General features: G+C 38.0%; 3 protein-coding genes across 13 annotated transcripts in view; 2 read left to right on the forward strand and 1 right to left on the reverse strand.

The window, feature by feature from the left end:
- LOC125501767 overlaps positions 1–1,976 on the forward strand; it is a 17,182-nt gene extending 15,206 nt beyond the window's left edge. Inside the window, exon 4 of the mRNA XM_048658521.1 lies at positions 1,823–1,976. Coding sequence (XP_048514478.1) covers positions 1,823–1,847 — 25 coding nt within the window. The 3' untranslated portion in view covers positions 1,848–1,976. The remainder of the gene's footprint in view (positions 1–1,822) is intronic.
- Positions 735–17,513, reverse strand: LOC105689660 (homeobox protein 13-like). Of its 5 annotated transcripts, none has more exons than XM_048658487.1 (11): positions 17,377–17,513; positions 16,378–16,636; positions 16,038–16,247; positions 14,137–14,561; positions 13,336–13,465; positions 12,498–12,875; positions 12,116–12,360; positions 6,512–6,658; positions 3,050–3,437; positions 2,455–2,948; positions 735–2,374 (listed from the first exon to the last, which is right to left on the reverse strand). In XM_048658487.1, exons 6-11 carry the CDS (start codon positions 12,675–12,677, stop codon positions 1,801–1,803), a joined length of 2,028 nt encoding a protein of 675 aa, XP_048514444.1. In that variant the 5' UTR covers positions 12,678–12,875; positions 13,336–13,465; positions 14,137–14,561; positions 16,038–16,247; positions 16,378–16,636; positions 17,377–17,513; the 3' UTR covers positions 735–1,800. The 5 variants fall into 5 exon arrangements, with proteins under 5 accessions (XP_048514444.1, XP_048514441.1, XP_048514442.1 ...); XM_048658484.1 differs by having other exon boundaries at positions 13,267–13,465; XM_048658485.1 differs by having other exon boundaries at positions 13,267–13,465; positions 16,038–16,274.
- Positions 3,008–19,596, forward strand: LOC105689659 (transcription factor Sox-8-like). Of its 7 annotated transcripts, XM_048658498.1 has the most exons (12): positions 3,008–3,272; positions 3,627–3,768; positions 4,321–4,454; positions 5,954–6,208; positions 6,307–6,676; positions 8,396–8,647; positions 10,026–10,146; positions 10,236–10,342; positions 13,541–13,714; positions 17,925–18,102; positions 18,280–18,367; positions 18,438–19,596. In XM_048658498.1, exons 10-12 carry the CDS (start codon positions 17,996–17,998, stop codon positions 19,221–19,223), a joined length of 981 nt encoding a protein of 326 aa, XP_048514455.1. In that variant the 5' UTR covers positions 3,008–3,272; positions 3,627–3,768; positions 4,321–4,454; positions 5,954–6,208; positions 6,307–6,676; positions 8,396–8,647; positions 10,026–10,146; positions 10,236–10,342; positions 13,541–13,714; positions 17,925–17,995; the 3' UTR covers positions 19,224–19,596. The 7 variants fall into 7 exon arrangements, with proteins under 7 accessions (XP_048514455.1, XP_048514458.1, XP_048514456.1 ...); XM_048658501.1 differs by lacking the exon at positions 13,541–13,714; XM_048658499.1 differs by lacking the exon at positions 4,321–4,454.
- The last annotated feature ends 1,773 nt before the right edge of the window (positions 19,597–21,369 follow it).

The following is a 21,369-nucleotide window of genomic DNA, read 5'->3' on the forward strand; positions in this document are numbered from 1 at the left end:
TGGATATCTGCAGGAATCCAAATTCACAAGTTAAACTGGTTTATCTATAAAATTGACCAAGTTATCGCCAATTTTTCACTTTTTGGAGTAGAAAAATTGACATATCTCGATGGGAAAAATTCGCAGCTCAATTTAGTCGACGGAATCGTGTTCTTGGGGTCCAATTATGGTAGGAAAATGTCCTGTATCTAACATAAATGCGGTTTAGTGGATTTAGGTTGTAAATCAATTGTAAAGCACGTGATATAATTCTTTTCTTTCTCTCAAGAGAAAATTCTTCGTTTAATTCTTGGTTTTTTTTTTCTTCTTCGTGAATATATATACATATATTCATATATAATAATGATGATTATCATCATAATAATAACATAATCAATGTACAAAAAATTATTATCATTAATTCGTCTTTTTCATAAATGTGTGTATAAGCATAATTATATCTATCGTATCTCCTAATCCTTGGTGCTGTCCAACAATAATAATAACTTTTATCATTGCTATTATTACTATCATTATTATTATTATTATTATTATTATTAATCTTACAAATATATCGTTAATTCCAAAATACACGATTAACTAGATGCTTAGAAATCCTGTTCGTCATTCAAACTCTGCTAATTGTACGTGTTTTTTCATATTCTTCAGGTGAAAACAAAAAACCAATATAATTACGTGGAGAATACGTGTGTAAATAATTAGGTAGGTATATGTGGATTGTGGAATCATATATCTTAATTTTTCTTTACTTATATGTATACTCTTGAATGTGCGTGTACGGTAATATGTGTCTTTTTCTTGCTCTTCCTCTTTTCTCTTCATTTTCTTTTCATTTTTCTTTTATTTCTTCTTCATCTTCTTCTTTCTCCATATACTCGTTAGATAACTCGCGTTATAATATTGTGCGGCAATAATAAAAATTCAATAAATATATGCTTTACTATCTCTCGTTCTCTCGCTATAATAATTGAAAAAATAATAATAATAATCCAACAATAATAAAATAAAATGTCAAAATAAACGATAACATAATAACAATAACAATTAACACGCGATAACCAACAACTTTTATAGCGCGTTATATTAATATTGGTTTTACACATGATTATTACACATATTTCATATAGGGGAAGAAAAGAAATTAATGGTCATAATACCTAATTTCATACTATACACGTTGTGAAATATATGTGTATGGCTATCATTAATTAGCATTTACTTATCATCGTTCATTATTGTTATTGTTATTACGATCGTTTCATATGTACTTATATTTTGTATCGTTTTCTACCGATTGCAGTTCGATAGATTTCTTTCGTCTCATTGATTAATTATTCTTTTCTTTCTATCATTTTTTTTTCAATGATTTTCAAAAATTATACGTCATGTATTTGAATTTGCCTTTGGAATGGATCAAATAGCATATATCCGTATATATTATGTACACTGTTATGTGTATATAATGTTATGTGTATACGGCTGTCATGGAATGATGTCATGGAATATTATCGTAGATATGTATAATACATGAGAGTAGAAAAAAAAATCTTCATTATTATTATTATTGGTATCATACTTTGCGTGCAGCTATACGTGTATTATTTATACAAGAAAAATTGGTGCGTAGATCGCGTGAATTTTTATCGTGATACTAATAATAGTAAGATAAAAATGTTGAATGATACCATGATACGAAAATAATTTTTTCTTCTTTCTCCGGTCTTTCTTTCTTTGCGGCAGATCGATTTTGATGATTATAGGTATACTTATATTGAATATATGTGTATTCTATGTTATGCACTACAAATAATAATTGTTCCAGGATTCTTCGATGCCCGAAGGATTAGAGGGATGTAACAAACGATGCTGGATGTACTGACCGTTGTAAGAATTATTAGTCGATTGAATATTTATTAAAGGATGATTATTTGTTCTAGTAGTTGTTGAAGTAGTTGCAGTTGTGGGTGGTGTTGTAGATGTTATTCTCACATGATTTTCACCGGAGTTGTTTAGCGGATTAACATTATTGTGATGGTGATGATGGTGAATAACCTGACCGTGATTCAAAGCTATGTAATTCAGAGGTGGCAGAGATTGCAGAGAAGAAGAAGAGGAGGAAGAAGATAAAGAAGACTGCAACGGAGGTTGGAGCTCGTGATAACAAACCATTTCGTGCGGTCGATTGTTATCGTTCCATGACGACGGAATTTCGGTACGGTGACCCGGACAATGACGTTTTCTGGAACTCACACCGGAGCCAACGATGTTTTCACCGTTAACATCGATGTCAACAATGTCACTTTCATCCTCGTCTTCTTCATCTTCATCTTCGTTATTCTCATTGTGATCCTCGGCTCCTTCGATCAATTCGTACCTGTGATTCGACGATAAAAAATAAATAAGATTAATCAACGAACGAATGATCAACTGGCAAATTAACATCCGCAGATTCACCTGTTCGTCAACCACTGCGAAGAGAGGGAACATGGCGGTGGAACAATCGTGGGATTGTAATGATGCGGTGGTGCCGGAAGATATTGGTCGAGTTCGCTGCTCTCGACTTCACATTCGTTGAGCGAAAGAGGTAAGTTCAATCCAACGACCCCACCCAAACAGTTACCGAGGGTTGTTATGTGCCCATCGTCCACCGACAAGCACTCTCCCACTTCGATGTACCGCAGGTCGTGATGATTTTCTTGATTTTCTCCACGATTTTCGTGGTTTCCGTTATTGTTGCCGTTGTTGTGATGATGATGATGATGATGATGATGCAATTGATGGTGTAGTTGGCCTTGGCTGTTGTGATGATGACGATGGTGCGACTCCAGACACGTTGTCGATGTCGAGGACGTCACCAATTCTTGATGGTGATAAAGCGAGGGCAACGAAGCACAATTACCTGCACCCCCGACACCTCCGTTGTTGTGTTGCTGAGTATTCCCTACACCCTGTGTCGTGAACATTGACGAACAGTTGATTAATTGATCCGTTGATTTTCAACAGATTCAATCGACATAATGTTATGTTAAAATTCCATTTTTAATCGAACCTGCATATTGATCGCGTAATGTTGTTGATCCCTGGGGGTAGTCGGCGGTGTCAGAGGTGAGAGACCGTGACGCGGTGTCGTTGGAGGTGAAGAACTTTTGGTGCTTTGCGGCGACGTTGGTCCTTGAATTCCCGGAGGAACGCCTTGAACGTGTCCTCTGATATTACCAGAAGCTGGACTGCTGCTTTCTTCTTGTTTAAACGACGATCTGGATACGCTGAAGGTAACGTTGCTCTGGCTTCTAGATGGCGAATTTTCTCTGATACCATTTCCATTCTGTTTTCTTCTACGCGGTTGATATTTGTAATCCGGATGTTCACGTTTGTGTATAACTCTGAGTCTCTCGGCTTCCTCGACGAATGGTTTTTTGTCCGATTCCGATAATAATCTGCACAAGGAAACAAAAAGAAAAATGAATGAATAAATAAAATGGAATATGTAAGCACGAAATCATTTTGAAAAGTCATATCCGTATATATAGAAAAATAGTTAGCAGTTGTAAGGAACTCCTAAATCAACTTCTGTCATGAATCATTTTCAACCGAATGTTCTTTCTTATTTTTTCTTCCTCTTCAAGGGAGACTTGAAGGGACCGAAACTAGCTCGTGTTAATGACGAACGTCGCAGTCACGTCGTGGGTCTGGTTAGTGTTCTTTTGAATCTTGAGCCACCACCACCAATGCCACCACCAATACCGATATACCGAGAGTTCAGTTAACGTAAGTTAACAATAATAATAATAAATAAATTTTATAAAACACCCATATATCCTCGCATATGTATATAATGCACGCGCGGTATGCTCGTAATTTTTTTCAAGGGTTCCTATAACTTGCTCGTAAAAATTTTTTTTCACTCCGATAAGTTTTTTCATTATTATTATTATCTTAGAAATTATGTACATGAAAGCATAACGGAATTCGGAATTTTTGTGTCGTACGTCGTATACATTTATTTACGGATTGCAATGTTGATTAATTTTTTGTATATTAATTTCTTTATAAGCGCATTCGACTGATTTCCACATATAGGTACACACTGCTATTCGATACGTATGTACCTACGCAATGCACGATATACATATACTATAATGTCTGCTCACTCTTAAAATTCTCTCCATCTGGTCAATGGACTTTGTCTCGAGTTATATTTCTACTGTATATAATATTATCCATTTCAGTTTTACTTCCTCTTATTTTTTCTTTTTCTTTTTCTTTTCCTTTTTTTTTTTTTTTTGATTTGTTTTTATTTTTCTCTCTATTCCCTCGTAGGCGCGAGTGGTAATATGGAAGTGGGGGGTCACGATCATATATCAGGATATATCTCAAGTATAATTCTGACGATGCCAGATGCGAAGGAGACGACGATCGACCAGCCGATGCAGGGTCAAACTATATGCGATCTGGTCTGTACAAGAGACCCTAAATTATGTCCATCGTATTTCGATTACGTAGTCACACTTAGGTACTAAAATTGTATCTCTAAAATTACTAATTGTATACAGTTTTAATTGCGTCGAGTTCCAAATTAGTTGTATATATCATATCAATTCGACTCAACTGCATGTACAGCTGATGAACTTTTATCCCTGCAAACGGTAGATGCAGCCTCGAGCTCGCTCGAAATCAAATATAGTAAACGTCACACCGGCCGGATTTCCTCCATAATAAACTTGGGTGAAAATACAAATCCAAAAGAAGACAAAAAAGATAGGGAAAGAAAAGTACGCGCACTGTACAGGAATCCTTGGTGGCAGCTGCCGTGTGATCTCGTCGACTTATGTACATTTCATGTACCTACGTATGTACATATGTATCAACTCAATGTATGTACATTTTACCTGCAACACCTATAGGTATACGCGGATACAAACTCACATTTTGATTACACTTTTATAACTCCGTTGCTGCTGTGCGTAGCTACCCCTCGATATCTCGAAGGACAAATATTGTATTTTATGTACAAGAATTCATTCATATGTATTACACTTATATACACACGTATATAGAAAAAAAGAATGGCTAGATAAATATAGAAATATTGTGGGGTGGTTGAAAAAAAAAACGTGCCGCGCAGAACGATCTTTATACCCGCACCTGGGAAATCGGTGTACACGTATGTGTTATGTACATAAAAAGCACATACGATACGTACGTCTTTAAGTTACACAGATATTGTTGGTTCGCGCGTAGTTACACGGGATATATTCTCTTTGTCGTTTATACCGAAGGATTTATTTATCACGCTTCGAAATATCGACTGTAATATTTGAGGACGATATTACTCAAACGTGAATTTTCAGGTCAATCGCATTTACATAATGCGTCGTTTTTATACCTCCGTCTAATGTATATAGGTATAATCAAATGCTTGGGTATACATAAATATCTATATATTCCATAGGCACGTGTCAGATATGTATATACTATACATACGGGTACAAATGTGTATTTGATCACATTAAACGTTGCAATTCAAAATCCTTCAGATAAATTTGTTACATCTTTTTGTAGTACAGTTATAAAATTCATCTCGACTTATTAGGTACGATGGACATAAGCTAGCTACATAATAACAATCGTATCGAATTACTTATTGGGATAAAACATTTGTTCGACTCGTTAAACCATCAGGTATAATATATAGCTGTACTTATATCTGTGTATATATAGGTATATTATTGATAATTACACAGGATGACTATGGGGTATTGTTCGATTACCCATGTATTACGTACCCAAATATTATATCGTTTGTATCTTGTGCGTCTTTTATACCTATATTACACCGATTTTCACCTGAGATTCAGTCTTTTTTTTTAATTTATTCATTCATTTTCTTACACACACGTATTCGTATATGGTAATTTTTTTTTACTTTCATGGGTATTTTTTTGATTTATAGATATTGATGAAAATTTTGAAAACACCCCGCAGGCGCCGACCATATTCCTATCCTGCATATCCGACTCTAAGATAACTTTCATGTTTGAGATCGGATGCTAACAGGGTTTGGGCCACTTCGAGAGGTGCTAAATAATTACTTTTTAGAAGCGATGCGTGAACGTGGATTACATACCTATATATTCTACATGGCTATAGCATGTACACGTGTATTCAATACATATGTATTTCCATAGTTCGCTTTATAAGTCTGCAGGTAAGAAAATTTTTCAGTTTATTTATAAGCTGGATCAACGTGCTCCGCATACGAACCAAATTGTCGAATATAAATATAATTGACTATTTTTGTTTCAGAGTTTGTTGTTTTTCTCTTTGTATCACTTCTCCGCAGCGTCGAATTGAAACGTGAAATCACTATGGGAGCATCTAAAGGTCAAAGGGAATGTCATCGCCGTCGGCATCCGATAGAATTCTAGTGAAAATCCGTATAAATGGACAACGTCCCTGACTACATTCGCACTCATCGAACCCCATGGAAATTTATTTGGATTTTACTCACCGCCACAATTTTCCAAGCGTTTTTGAAAGCTCCGCATTATGCAATTGTGGATACTGATCGGCCAATCTCCTTCTGGCTGCTTGTGCCCAAACCATAAAAGCGTTCATGGGTCTTTTTACGTGTGCCGCTCTCTTGTCACCCGAACCCCTGGAAGCAAATATACAGGTAATAATTTTTCATCGCCACTTTACGCAAAAATAAAGTCGTCATCGTTATTAATTGATTTCTAATATCCAACGAAGACATTCATATATTAAGTATAATATTATTACAAACGTTCTTACGCATTCTGAAGATGATAATATAATATATACGTGCGGTTTAAATATTCTCTTCAATTTAATTTTTTTCTTTTTTCGATTTTTTTCCCTCCTTTTTTTTTCTTGGTTTTTACACAGATGGATCTACGTCTTGGATTATTATAGTTATGGAAGAGCCTAAAATAACAAGTTTCGAGTGCGCTTGATCCCGCGGACGTTATATATCCCTTAACGTTCTTACGATACTGACAACGATCACAGCCCTTCCAGTTAAAATATATATATATATATATATATATACATATATATAAAAGCAGAATTTAAGATGACTCGATCAAAAGTATAATGTAATAAAAATTTTATTCTCATGTCACGATCGTTGTGACTTTTAAAAATCTAACGAATCATCGAATCATACACACGTATACGTACACGTGTATTCAAATTCCTTGGGTATATTGTGTATACGTAGCTTTTCATATAGCATAGAAATTAAGATGAATGTACCCTACGATCGACGATCGTGTACATATTAATTTTTCTCATGCTTTCATACATCGCGATTCGCGTTATATTTTGTGTCATTTATTTTCGAAAAAGCATCTCATTTTCCTCATAAGCTGATACGTATTTACCCTCAACTGTGGATGTATATACCTATATGTATACTATATTCTGTGTATATAGTTGCGGTCTCTTTGAAACGAGCTTGGTGTTAAACTAGTATGTAAACCTTAAGAGTCGAGGGAAATTAACACGGTGACTCTAACAGGGCCGAACGTACGCGAAGAACGCGTTGGTGAACAGAAAAAAAAAAAACTATGACAAATTTTTTTAAATTAAACAAAAACTGTGGAAGACAAAAAAACCCAACGACAACGTCGCGGCCCTTCGGAAATTTATCCGACGATATTGTTCGCAAAAAACTTTCTTTTTTAAACATCCAAAATTTTTCTCATTTCTTACACAACTCTGCATAAACTCGCCGAACGATATGTCGCACATACGAATGTATTTCTTACGTACAATACGTACCTTTTAGGTACGACGTATTTATTACAATATATGATACGACCGCGAGAGCGCGAACCTTTCGAAATCCTATGTGTATGTATTTACACATCGTATTCGTGGGACTATTAAAATGTATACGTATGGGTATGCAGCGGTATAGTGTACGTAGAAATTCACGACTCCGGGGAAGTAAAAATTCCCATAGGTTTCATGGGAATAAAAACCTTAACAAGCCTATCGCCCCCATCAACTTATATCAGTAGGAATAAACATTGTACCCTGTACACGGCCCTTGATAACCCCCTCGGGCTCCAACTCGAGATAAACCGACCCCACGCTCCACCTATGCACATTTGTATACATACGCGCACACGCATACACAAATGCGTTATTTTATTCCGAAAGAATTTTGACAAATATACCGGATAATTACGGATGGAAAATTGTTTTTACCTGTACAATATACGGGAATTTATGGGTACCTTTATATATACCCCATTTGCGTTTGATGTATATAACAACAATCATAGTATAATAGCGAGTGTATAAATATTAATAAAAAAATTCAATTTATACGCATATATTTTGAGCTTTTATATTTTTTTTTCAGGGATCGCGCGCGAGCGGTTCTGCCGTATCGCAACGAGCGTGACTTAAGGGGAGTTTCGACGTCGGAGCTTGAAAATATGTTTATAAAAACGTCGTTATAAAAGTGTTTTCGTCGGCCGGGACGTCTGCGTGAGGAGCAACGGCGGCAGCAGCAGCACCACCAGCAGCAGCAGCAGCTTCAGCAACAGGCGCTTTTTAAAGCTACTCCGAAAGTGATCCCGACGGTGACGACGTATTATACCAACGCTATAAAGTAGGTAGACGTTATATTCGAGCTCGCTATGCACGAGGGCTTATAGTAGAGAATTTTTATACCGTACATTAACGAGAGAGCAATTATACGAATACCAGATCACCTTATTACACTCTACGTGGTATATTATATTATTTATATTATGTATTACGTGTACATAACATGGCGACGTTTGATTAATCATATTACTCAATAGATATGGGTATATATATACTACAGCGTAATTATTATTTCTAATTGTTCAAATTAATCAGAGCTATAGATGTATATCGCGATATAACTAATGACAATGACAACCGCGTTTAGTTTTGCGAGGATTTTTTTGCTCGCTTTGGAATCCATGGGAATAATTTATAGCTCAGATTATTTATCGTAATCGTCTCGTGATTTGCATCGGTGCGAAATATCATGGATAATAAAGCTGATACTTGCTACCGCCGCAGATGCAGATGCAAGTTCGAGTATTTCCCAGGCTGTGGAAACAAGAACGTCATAATTGAGTTAGCGGTATAATAAGTGTTGAATTTTCCCTAAGAATATTTTCAACTTCTTAGCCATATAAATATATATACTTGTACGTATGTATTCGCGCGACGCTTATATGGTGTTTCGCTTCACTGCATCTTTATGTACATAAAGGGGTGCTAATAGTGCGGTATTTTTTACTATATACGAACACATTATACATACTAATGTATAATATGTTGCTAATTTCATACCGTATAAGTTCCCATAATCGTCATCCTCATCATCATCATCGTCGTCGTCGTCGTCGTCGTGAGACTTGCGTTTTGATGCGATGCGATGATCGATTCTTTATCCCGCGAGTAGTTCAGTGACACTAGACGTTGCGATAAACTCATAATATACACATATATACCTATATAAATATACATAGATATTTATATATTATATATACGTGTCTACGTAAGTAAGCGCCCCTGCACTAATTACATATACAATATTATATTATAAATATTATAAATATCATAATACCGCGTTACTGACCCTGCGCTAGCTGTGTATATATGTTAAATATTATATATATATACTAAGCTGCACTATATACACATATGATACGCGATAGCATAACGCGCGATAGGGTTGACGGACATTATAATGACCCGTAGTACGAACTTGATAGATATTTTCAAAGCGATAGATATAGGTGTATATCGTTAAACCTATAAATATATGTATTTATTATAAACGCATGTGCAACGAAACGTCTTGCGGGGAGAATGCGCACGCAAAAATATGGCACGTCTTGATTCATGAATTATACATTACGGTATAATATCTAATAGTATTGGATGCGTTATTATATATTAATTAACGCGTTATATATTTTTATCAAAAGCTTACTTCGTGGCCACAGGTACCAATGTCCAATCGTATCCTTTAAGGACTTTTGCAACGGCAGCGCTGATTCCTTCACCACCGTTAACGCCGGCACCGGGAGAAATATTATTAACCGCTGCTGTTGAAGCATTTGCGAGGTTTTTATTTTTATTTTTATTTTTACTATTATTATTGTTGTTGTTGTTGTTGGTAGTTTTATTGTTGTTGTTGTTGTTGTTGTTTTTAGGATTTACGCTGCTACCGCCGCTGCTGATATCAGCAATTGAATTGGCTGCCGCAGCGGTAGAATCGCCGCACCCACTGACACTCAAATTGCGAAGATCTTTATCGGAGGTACTGCATGAGATAATATTTTTGCTATTCATTGAGACTGTACGATTATTTTTATTAAAACTTTCGTCCACGTTATTTTCATCGTTTATGCATTCCTCGTATTTTATGATATTTTTATCGTTGCCGCTGCAGATTGCAGCTGCGTTATTAACGGCTATTATCTTCTTTGATACGTTGCTGCAGTTATTGTTATTTGTCTTTGACGCCGCGCCTCCAGACGATGCATTTGATATATCCTGGATTATTATTCCCGACAGATTTTGCGACGATCCGGAAGATTGGTCACCCATTGTAACGTTCATATTTCAATCGTGTTCAATATCTCCGTAGTTGACGTCTCGTTCTTTTCTCTTTTAATTCAAGTTCATTTTCTTCGAATTCACACAGAAATTATTAAGACTTCCCCTGTACACTTTTATAGATTGTGTTGCGATCAATTTTTTGTTTATAGAAATATTTTAATTATTTCTTATCCCGTATTGAACATAATTACGTGTATAAAATTACTGAAACTTTTTTAGACAATCATGATCACACGATTTCCGCATTTATATAACTCCCTGCAGCCATAATCGAATAATCAGAATATGTTTTTTTTTTTATCCAATGCAATTCAATTAAAAGAAAAATCACTCAAAAAGTATATAAATAAAATGGATTTGTTACCGCCATGATACAATATTTAAAATCATTTTCGATTTAAAATTGTTTGTTGAAATTATTTAATTAATCTATTTTATCAAGTTGATAATTCTTCAAAATTCGAACTCTTGTAAAAATTACACTGCGGTATTATTCATACAAATTGACACCGTCGGTTTTTAATTCTTTAGGCTTAAGAAAATTTGTTAAGTGTGGATCGTGTGAAACGTTCCGAACTCAAGTGCAGTCAGTGGTGGTTTTATCCGTCGCCCCAGGGCGACTTCGTTACCACGAGGCCATGCGGAGGTGGAGGCGGAGTCTACAAAGTCAGTCTTATTCTCTCTCACTCTCCACGCTTCCAAACCTCCTAAACCTCCTCTGCGTATAAGCATATATTCTAGACGCACGTATCACGCGATATGTAATATACGTACACACATGGACACTTGTTGCTTCCTGACATCACGCGCGTGTTCGTTTTCATCCCCCTACCCCTTCCCTTTGCTCTCGCCCGGTATTCCCCTCTCCGGGCCTACATATATCCCCACGTATACGTGGGGATATATTTTCATACACGCGTGTAGATATATCATTTACACGATTCATATTTTGTCGCGAACCATCTCTCGGGATCCGCGCAGCAGCGGCTCCGAGAAGTAAGAGGGTTACCATGGTTACCATATTATCCTCTTTAGTCAGAGTCCAATCGGGTTATTCCTGGCTCCTCCTACTACGAACGCCTTTCAATCTCATAGCTGCACGATTTTACGTAGCTTCCTTATTTTCCCCCACCAAAAAATATTCTCCCACCCTTACCCCCTCCCGCCCCCTGCCCTCCCTGAGCTCTACCTCTGTACATTTCATGTACACATAATATAGGTACTGTATGTTACACTTTAGTCGCACATACAACTTTGGAGAGAATTATTGTATATAAATGTTCTAATATCTGCACAGTCTTATATTCTGATTGCAACCGAGGGTCGCAAAGGGTATGTAGAACCCTATAGCGTTTCCGATCAGCTGTGCAGAAACGAGACCGATCCATACGCATTGACTTCAAATCGTAGATATAGAAATATTAATCAAAGATTCGTCTAGAAGCTATAGTAATTATTTGAAAACGTGTACCTATAATTATTTTGGCTGTGATTTAAATCGCCGGCCGAATTATATAATTCGTAATGGTTCGAGCTCGAGACCTCCGGGATATTGCAGCCCGGATCTCTAAAAGTCATAAGAAAGTTTGTAATTCCTCCTTGATGATCCTGCGGCACCGCCGGGGATGATGATCGGTAAAATTCAAACACCGTACGGCACGCGTTCCCAAAGGTAAATATCCGATAGTTCCATCGTCGTAGGATCGATCGTCGGATCTAAAATAATAAAGAGTAATTATTATCCATCCAATGATCCCGGTGTATAACGATCTTCAATTAAATCTCATTCCGTCGCAAATCTTTCTATACGATTTTTCTCTATCTCGTAATTATCGATCACATTGAATTTGTACCTCGATTTCACGATTCGGGGGGATAAAAAATCTGCGCAACACCCGATTTCGAACCGGTCGTCGAGAGGTACCCAGGAATTTCGTGTCGTGCAGTATAAAATTGCGCGATCGATTTCCACGATCTTTCGTCCGCATCGGGTTCGAGTCGACGATCCACCGGTGGTTACGTCTCTGGTCCATCGAATGATTATGTGACGGTGCGGAATTCTCGTTGGTACTGTTGTATACCCTCTTGGGGGTCCTGGTCGTGGGGTCCACCTCCCGGGGGACAACATGTGTCGGTATCCCTCGTTTCCAACGCCGCCGCCGCAGCACGATCCCCGTTGAGAACCAAACGTTCTTTCAAGTACCGCGCGCGGTCCCGATCACTTGTACAATCTTTAACACAATGTATATGCGTATATGTATGTATACGAGTACATATGTAATATCTATATGTTTACATTCGGAGTAGTACACCCACAATTACACATCGCGATCACATTAGACGATCATTTCTAGGCGATTATGTCCGACCCGAACCGCTAGCTAGGTCCTATAGGTATACACGAAATTATACCACGTAGGTGCATGCATTTGCACTTGGTATTAACAGTAAATGTACTCGAATTTTCCAAATTTCGCATACACGAGCCCAAATCGAATTTTCATAGAGCAGCAGCAGCAGCGAACTCTCGAAAATCAGGTTCTATTATTTGATAATGCAACGCGATCGACGTCTTGAATATTTTATCGAGAAAACGAAATGAAATAAAAATTGTTATCATACCCAGAATTTATAAGACGTTGCGACATTCCGTGAAATCTTTCAACTTGCAGTATAGATCATGTATATCACCTGCAGCGAAGCGGCGAGGGGTGGTGATTCAGGTGAACAGGTGTGCTGATTTTTCTCTAACATCCGTTAGTTTTGCGACAATATTTGCACACCTACGGTACATAGAGGTATATATCTCAACATGGCCCACCTGTTAAAAAAAAAAAAAATAGTATGTATATACCGGGGTAAATTATTCACATATAGGTATGTATTTATATTTCAGAATGGGATTCGTTTCTTCGTTGGATTTCAACGCATGCGAATCACCCGAATCTCGTCATACGGACGCCACGTGCTGACTGCAGCTGCAGCATTGCAGAGTAGTCGAGATCAGTGATTTGTTTAGGATTTTATCGGGTGTGGAAGAAGATGAAAATCTATAGAGAGCGATAGCGAGGTACACGTTGGTAAAATTCTTCATTGCATATACTCAACCGATCTGGCCTCCATAGCTTATATCATCGATACAAGCGTATGCAATGCAGTCGCAGCAGCAACTGCAGCACTACGACGCCATTAAGTCAATATTATTGTCCGACGAGCAGCGGCTAAAAGTAAATTCGTTCGCATCACTCCTCGAGATTAAAAAAGAAGAAGAAAATCGACAAATTTGAGCTAGAAAAAAAATTACACCGGATATTGTCGAAAATTAGAGACGTTCACCGAATGTTTGAAATTTTTTTTTTCTCCTTCTATTCCTTCCATTGTTCGCATGGTCGGTGATAACGATATACCAATCAGACGTTGCAGAATAACGATTGAACTTGTACTAGAGAATTGAACGAGGATATTTAGCATTATTACAATTATAACATTTACCTGTCGACAGCAGATTTCGATGGGGCTGCGCCGAGATTTCGCGCAGGTGTTTTCGCATACATCGCGTACGTAATCGCACGATTTATAATTTTTCTCGCAGATCAAACGTCGGCGTGATCGTTGTATCGCGGGAGGATTTTGTTAACGCCAATTATACGTGCATTGTATGTGCCGTACAAGCATGCCAAGATCATTCTACTCCTCTCGCCCCTTCCGCGCTGGTTTTAGTCACAGGAGTTTGAGTTCGAGTTTGAGTTTGGCTCGGGAGTAGAGAGGTGGTCCAAAGTCGTTTCTTGGGGTACAGCTCGACCGCCTCCACGCGATCTCTCATCTTCCATCTAGTAGTGCGGACAGTGTCTCTCAGTGCGCGATGACGACCCCTTCGTCGTAGTTGTTTTAATTATCCCCGCGTTAATCACATTCACCTGAAAGAATAAAATAATTATAATTCGTACAACTGAATACCTGACAGAGCTTATTTATTTATTTTCTTATTCGATGGTTTGATTCTTCTTTCAAATGAATATAATGAGAAACAAATGTCATTTGTACAAACGAGCCATATGCACACGTATAATTAAACATAGAGACAATTATAATTGACATTGATCGTATATCATGATGATGGTCGCGTGATAATTCTGATGCATGCAGACTTAATGAATACGCGTGAATTATTCACACGACAATTCATTGATGATTTATCGGCCATATTGAACCATCCGAACGCTACGATAATTCTATATTATTTATTATATTTATAATTTATTATCAATTAATTGATTAATTAATCACGAGAGTACCTATACATGTGGTATTAATATCGACGATATATTGGTATCCAGATTTTTTAATTTTCGATTCACATACCATCGCTGTAGGGGCTCCTTGTATAGTATACATTATTATTGTATAATATTGGTATATGTAAATATGTAAAGTGCGCGCGTGCCTTATGCAGATGCACCGATATATTTTGCAACATTGATTAATGACACATTTATATATAAATTTTGATATCGAATAATTCGAGACGAAGAGAAGTCAAACGAACGATTAGTATAAATTATTTGTAATAATTGACAACAATATAAACAATATCATAATTATTCATCAATGAACCGATGGAGGGTGGAGCTTTATTAGCTGCACATAATCATTAACGAAATCTGCAAGCCCGAAAAAAATTATTAAATGGAGGGGAATCAAACATCGAGTGCGGAATCTTCGGAATCAACGACGAATCGCGAAAAAAATTCTAATCTGGACGACGCGGTTGGAAAATTACTACAAGGTATATATTGCGGTTGTAATTATACATATACATAAATACGTCCTTCGGTGTATATGTACATTTATAAATCAACTCTGCACTCAATTAATTATTATAACTTATGTCCGTGAAAAAGGGACTCGGTTTCGCCCTTTCGTCATCCCAGCAGTCAGTCAGTCCCAGTCAAATTTAAATCGTATACAGCGTGTAATCCTGATATGTGAACCTCAAATATAAGTACATACGATGTACATCATATTCATATATTTATACACGTACATACATATGTACGTGTATTATATACCTATATACGAGAGTCGCAGCTGCGCCTATACAATCAAAATTGCATACCCTGTGTAGGTACAGGATATACTTTATGTACATACGTTTGATATACCTATGTGAACGTCCAAACATATATGTATGTATACCTAATATGACTGATAAGATGACATATAGAGATGTATATATGTACATAAAATTGAGAGATAGGTGCAGTTTGAATTAAAAAACGTGTACGTATGAAAATATATAAATATATATATATAGGCGTATGTAAATGTTGGATGACGAGAATCTCTGCAGCAAAAGTTGTACATATAGGTATAGTTAGTTGGCTATAGTATACCTATAATATCATAAGACCCGCGCATCTTCAACGCGCGTCGTTTAGCAGTGGCATTTTAATTGGCGTTGAAAGGCAGGGTTTACGGACGACGCCAGCCATTGCTCTTCTGGGTTCTTTCCTTCCTCTTTCCTCTCTTTGTCCCCTCGCGTTCAAGTTTCCTCTTCATTTTCGCAGATTTAAACCCGCGCGAACGCTGCTGCTAAAGTTGAGCTTTTGCAGAAAGTAGTTACATTACTACTACATGTAAAAAATAAAAAATGGTTGCCGTTCGCATTACATGGGAGTCTACATATATACATCTCCATGTGTGTATATATATACATACATGACTTGTACATACTTCGTTTGAGGACGTTTATATAGTTGGTACCGTTCGGGAAACAGAACTCTTGATGAAGATTTTCTGGGCAGGTGCTGCGAACAGACCGAGACCGCGGGACCCGTGGCGCTAATTATGCGCGGACAGATTTAAATCTGACACATGATTTCAACGTTCTCTCATATACGTGTTATAGGGTCTCCCAACCCCTACACAAAAGTTCTACCACTTTTGCGTGTACACAAAATTCCAAAATATCATCCGCCGCGGCACAGGACACCTGCAATATTAAATTAACATTAATAATTATCGATACATATTATTATTGATCATCGTCCTTATTTCGGTATAAGAATTAACTTGATATTTTCGATGATATAGTTTGCGCAAAGTTTCGGAGGGAAATTTTCTAATTATTTTTTCCTCTATTTTTTTTTTTCTCATATTTCTATATGATAAAAGCTGATGGAGCGCGCGTGATGCGTGCTTATGCGATAGTTATGTAGCTGCGTTACAATATACCGATTCGTGCACGTTAATTGGGACACTGTCTATTTCGATAGCTTTCGAGACGGTTTGAATACAGTTTGAGAACGGATTTGGTTCTTTTTATCGCTCCTTGGCTAAATATTTAAAGTTACATCAGGAAACAGAGGCTCCGCTGTTAGCCAGACATCTCGTAAACTGCCGATTTATGGACGCCAAACGCTTTCTCGAATCACGTATATTTTTCGTATACATGTATGATATAATACCATGTACTATATCTACAGGTAGACGTGCGCGGCGCTTTATCTTTCAATTGTATAAAACGATTCTGCGTAATACCGTAGTTTAATCGATAAATTTTTTTCAAACTGAATTATGATCGTTAAAAAAATGTGTGCGGTATATACAGTGTCAAAGCTATATACTGCGTGAAACACGCGTATCGAAACTATGCGAATCATATGTATACATCGTCGAAATAATACCAAGTTAAATTTAGACATTTTTCGGCAATCCTTCTTTAAAATTTACACGTATGGTTATAGTTTTAACCCCCGTGTTCGGCAAAAGGACCTCCTCCGATGAAAGAAAACCGACAGAGAATGCCGCCTCGACGATCCGTGACCCAGTGGTAATTAGCTACCGTGGCACGCTCCTCGAATCCATGGGGTGGCGTGTATACGGTATTATATGTAGAAGTTCGAAACGGTCTTCTTCTGCCGGGCGCAAAGAAGAAATAAAAAAAAGGTACAAAAAAATGTGTGTACACTTGGGCGAGAATCGCTCCCTAATGGTTCACCAAACGCGAGCAATTAGGGGCGAACTGTTAGAAACCACTTTGAAGTCATTTTTCCTCTACACATGCGATGCACAGATCTATGTATACGGGGACCGATGATATGTGAAACTGCTCCGGGGTTTCCGATATGCTGCCACGACTTTGTCGTCTCAATTACTGCGTTATAACATCTGTAAACCATATAGAATAAATAGTTATTCCATATGACCGGCTTGTTAATATTATTTATTTGGTCGAGTCTTCATTTTTTTTTTAATTAATTATTTATCGTTACCACCAGGTTACGATTGGACACTCTTGCCGGTTACGTCTAGGGCTGGTGGTCGTCGAAGTGCGCACGTCAAACGACCTATGAACGCCTTTATGGTATGGGCACAAGCTGCTAGAAGAAGATTGGCCGATCAGTATCCACAGCTGCATAACGCAGAGCTCTCTAAAACGCTAGGAAAATTATGGCGGTGAGCTAATTTACAATAGAGTATATTAATCTGCGGAATATACGATGAGCTGTTATTCCAGAGCACATTAATCGGGAAAATTACGCATACGTTGAAACGTTGAAATTTTATCAGAAAAAATTATGCGCGTCGATCAACGAATTTATTATCTACGGTTATACATATATATATTTTCAGAATCCTGAGCGATGCCGAAAAACAACCGTTCATAGAAGAAGCTGAGAGACTTCGAAATGCCCATAAAAAACAGCATCCCCATTACAAGGTAATTAAAATTGCGGATCGAGAGAAAAAGAATTAAATCATTAGGTTATTGTTTCTGTGTAAAAATTTAGTATCAGCCCAGACGTCGTCGGCCGAAACCTGAGGATCATAACCAGTCGAACATGGTAGTGACTCACCGAATATCAACGTCGGCTACTTCATCTTCTGGTTACGAATCGTCGGCAGGCCCGTCATCGGGAGACCGGGGATACGGCCGTCTCCTTTACCACGAGACGGATAAGAATTACAGCGAGACTGCTGGAACGACTTACTGCGTCGGCGAATCTCATCATCAGGGAATTTACGGTGATTCTATTTTACCGCACGGGTCTGCGATGTCGGTTAAATATCCTCAGCCCGCAGTCGCGGTCGGTGTGGAATTGCACCATAAAATCGGTTCCTTGTACGACAGTCCGTCAGAACATCATCAGAAATTTGAATTCTCAAATAAGTCGTCGTCCTTCGTTGACGTTGCCAAATTCAACAGGCACGACGATCAGGAGGACGATGACGACAACGAGGAAGACGTCGGTCAAAAGTACATCGAATCTTATTCGAATCTAACGAAAAATTACAACGAATTATCCAAGTATAGTAATTCAAATTCAAGTTCTCACGAGCATTTGAACACCGTTAAAAATACACCTACCTACGCCTGCGCCCACAATCACCATTACCCACCACCCATCGAAGGGTACGCTCTCCTCCACGGAGATATTTCAGATCGTCATCATCATCATCATCATCATCACCATCACCAACCTCAGGGTATACCAACTGGACATTCGTTCTATCCTTACGTTACTGCAGCACCGTCCATCGCTCAACCGCCATACTTTATGCAGGGCCCCAGATGAGTGGAATTTGAATATCAGAGGTAGGAGATGGTAAAACTTTGAAAGAAAATTCTCAACGTAAGAAAAAATAGCCTTTGATAGTATAAGGTGACAGTTCAAAGTAATCTGTATCTCTTACCGTTAAAATGGTAACGTCAGGAGTTCGAGGTCAAATCGCCGCCACCGACCTGTTTCTTTTTTTGTACTTATACAATTCATCGAGCCCGAGGTGAAGAAGTTTGGAATTTCAATGTCAATCAAATTATGTTAAAAATTTACTCCAATAGTTTCCCATGTACGCCAATAGAGATATCATTCGTGAATATTATGTATAATGTATATAATGACGATGCCAGGGAACAGTTTGAAAGAAATATATCTTGTGTCACCTTGATTATCTCGCGAATGAAGAATTTTCTCTGAAAAAATGATCCATCGACGGGGCAACCAACTTTTTCAAATCGTCCCATTGACGGTAGGATGACCCTTTAAAACGATCAAAAACGGCTACGGGTGTCTCTCCCGGATTCAAAAAACGAAAAGCTTTTTGGGAAGCTTTTTACCGAAACAGTAATGATGTCGACGTCATGCAATAAACCTACACACTATTTATACACCTACACCTGACTGTATCCCATTTTTCCCGATTCATTTTCGATTTTTTAAATAATTATTCAATTGGACGCCATCTTGCACGCCGAAAAAGTGACAACTAGCGCCGGGAGGTCTAACACCGGCTCGCGGAACTCGCGTGAACTAAAATTCCAAGTTTCTTGCCCCTTGACTCGACGAGACCCGCTTTACAGCGATGTAGGTTCGTGTAATGCGGGTGCATCTATCATCAGGCGCTTTGAACGCCCGACCGCATATAATGCGAAAGGGCATTTCGCTAAGCGCCTTGAGGAACTAGGAAAGATGCGGTGATTGAATAGTGAATGAGACAATCGGAAAGATGAGAAAAACGATGTGGGAAAAATCTAAAAATACACTTGAGGTAGTGTCACTCCACCAACATATGAGATTCCGATGTGTGCAGTTACTTAATTTGACAATTAGCGAAGGTTAGATTTTTCAGAATTGAGCATGCCGTGCGCTTTATTTATATGAACGACGCTGAGGTTGAGCCAGTGACAGTGTCTAAATGGTGCTTATTTATTCCATTTTTATTTGTTTTGGCAGTGAATATCATCATTTCGGAGTACGAGAATCGAAGTGCATCCTCAAGAGCAGAGGGGCTGTACTGACAGCTAGAAAATTGGATTCGATCTAGAGAAGAGCCTTATCATACTTGGTTGTTTATTGTAATGAATACTGGAAGAGTTGATCACTGCTATTCGTTACATTCTTCCAGGTTGAACTGTATTTGTCCCAGGGGACAATGCGAAGCCGGAACAACAAAGTCCTTGTAATATGTGTCAGATGTTATTATGACATCTCTATGTACCTTGGGGGACAGTCAGTGCAGATGTTTCGCCAGGCAAGGTCTAGCTGCCCAACCCAAGCATGTTGTTGCCCTGCTTTTGGAAACGACACAGAGAGTTTGAGGAAAAGAAATCATACTTCCTAGTACATGCATCATTTCAAGAACTGCAGTCATTCCACAACCCATGGAAGCCCTATTTTTGAACCCCACTTAAAGTTCGAGATATGCCATTGGTTGTGAATAATATTGGAAATATTTCTTTTCTTCCTGAGGATATGAAATGCAAATCAGCTGGAGACTCGGGATCCTATACAAGAAGAATTATAACTACAGGATCCGAAATGCGTGCATCAACTTTCGTAGATCTCATAACAGCTCAGTGCCTATCAAGCATACTATTATGCCAGTCGACGCATTTCAAATTATTTTCAAATTTTCGATCGATTCATAGGCGATAACTCGATCAATTTCATAGATGGAATTATTTTGCTTGCAGATTCAGATTCCTGAGATCAAAATACGTGAGGATAGCGTGAGGCACCCTTCAAAAAAAATCTGTGCTTTCATCTCAGATTTTGAGAAAATTCCAAGGCTATAGGCTTGCTGTTTTTTTCGGCAAAAACGTGGAGTATCCCCCAGGATAATTCCAGGACGCTTTTCCTACGTAAAATTGCGTGATGAACACAACGCCGTCGTTTGAATTGAGCTGGCATTGAATCCCAACGAGATATCCTCAATTTTTCA

Source organism: Athalia rosae, chromosome 7, assembly GCF_917208135.1.
Source record: "Athalia rosae chromosome 7, iyAthRosa1.1, whole genome shotgun sequence".
Lineage (NCBI taxonomy): Eukaryota > Metazoa > Arthropoda > Insecta > Hymenoptera > Athaliidae > Athalia > Athalia rosae.

Coding starts and splice junctions, on each gene's coding strand:
- LOC105689660 (XM_012406831.3), bottom strand. CDS start 10,644: ATGAACGTTACAATGGGTGACCAATCTTCCGGATCGTCGCAAAATCTG. Junction 2,949..3,049: donor ATTACGCGATCAATATGCAG/GTTCGATTAAAA, acceptor TTCACGACACAG/GGTGTAGGGAATACTCAGCA. Junction 2,375..2,454: donor TCGCAGTGGTTGACGAACAG/GTGAATCTGCGG, acceptor GTCGAATCACAG/GTACGAATTGATCGAAGGAG.
- LOC105689659 (XM_012406830.3), top strand. CDS start 15,331: ATGGAGGGGAATCAAACATCGAGTGCGGAATCTTCGGAATCAACGACG. Junction 15,431..17,924: donor GGTTGGAAAATTACTACAAG/GTATATATTGCG, acceptor CGTTACCACCAG/GTTACGATTGGACACTCTTG. Junction 18,103..18,279: donor ACGCTAGGAAAATTATGGCG/GTGAGCTAATTT, acceptor ATATATTTTCAG/AATCCTGAGCGATGCCGAAA.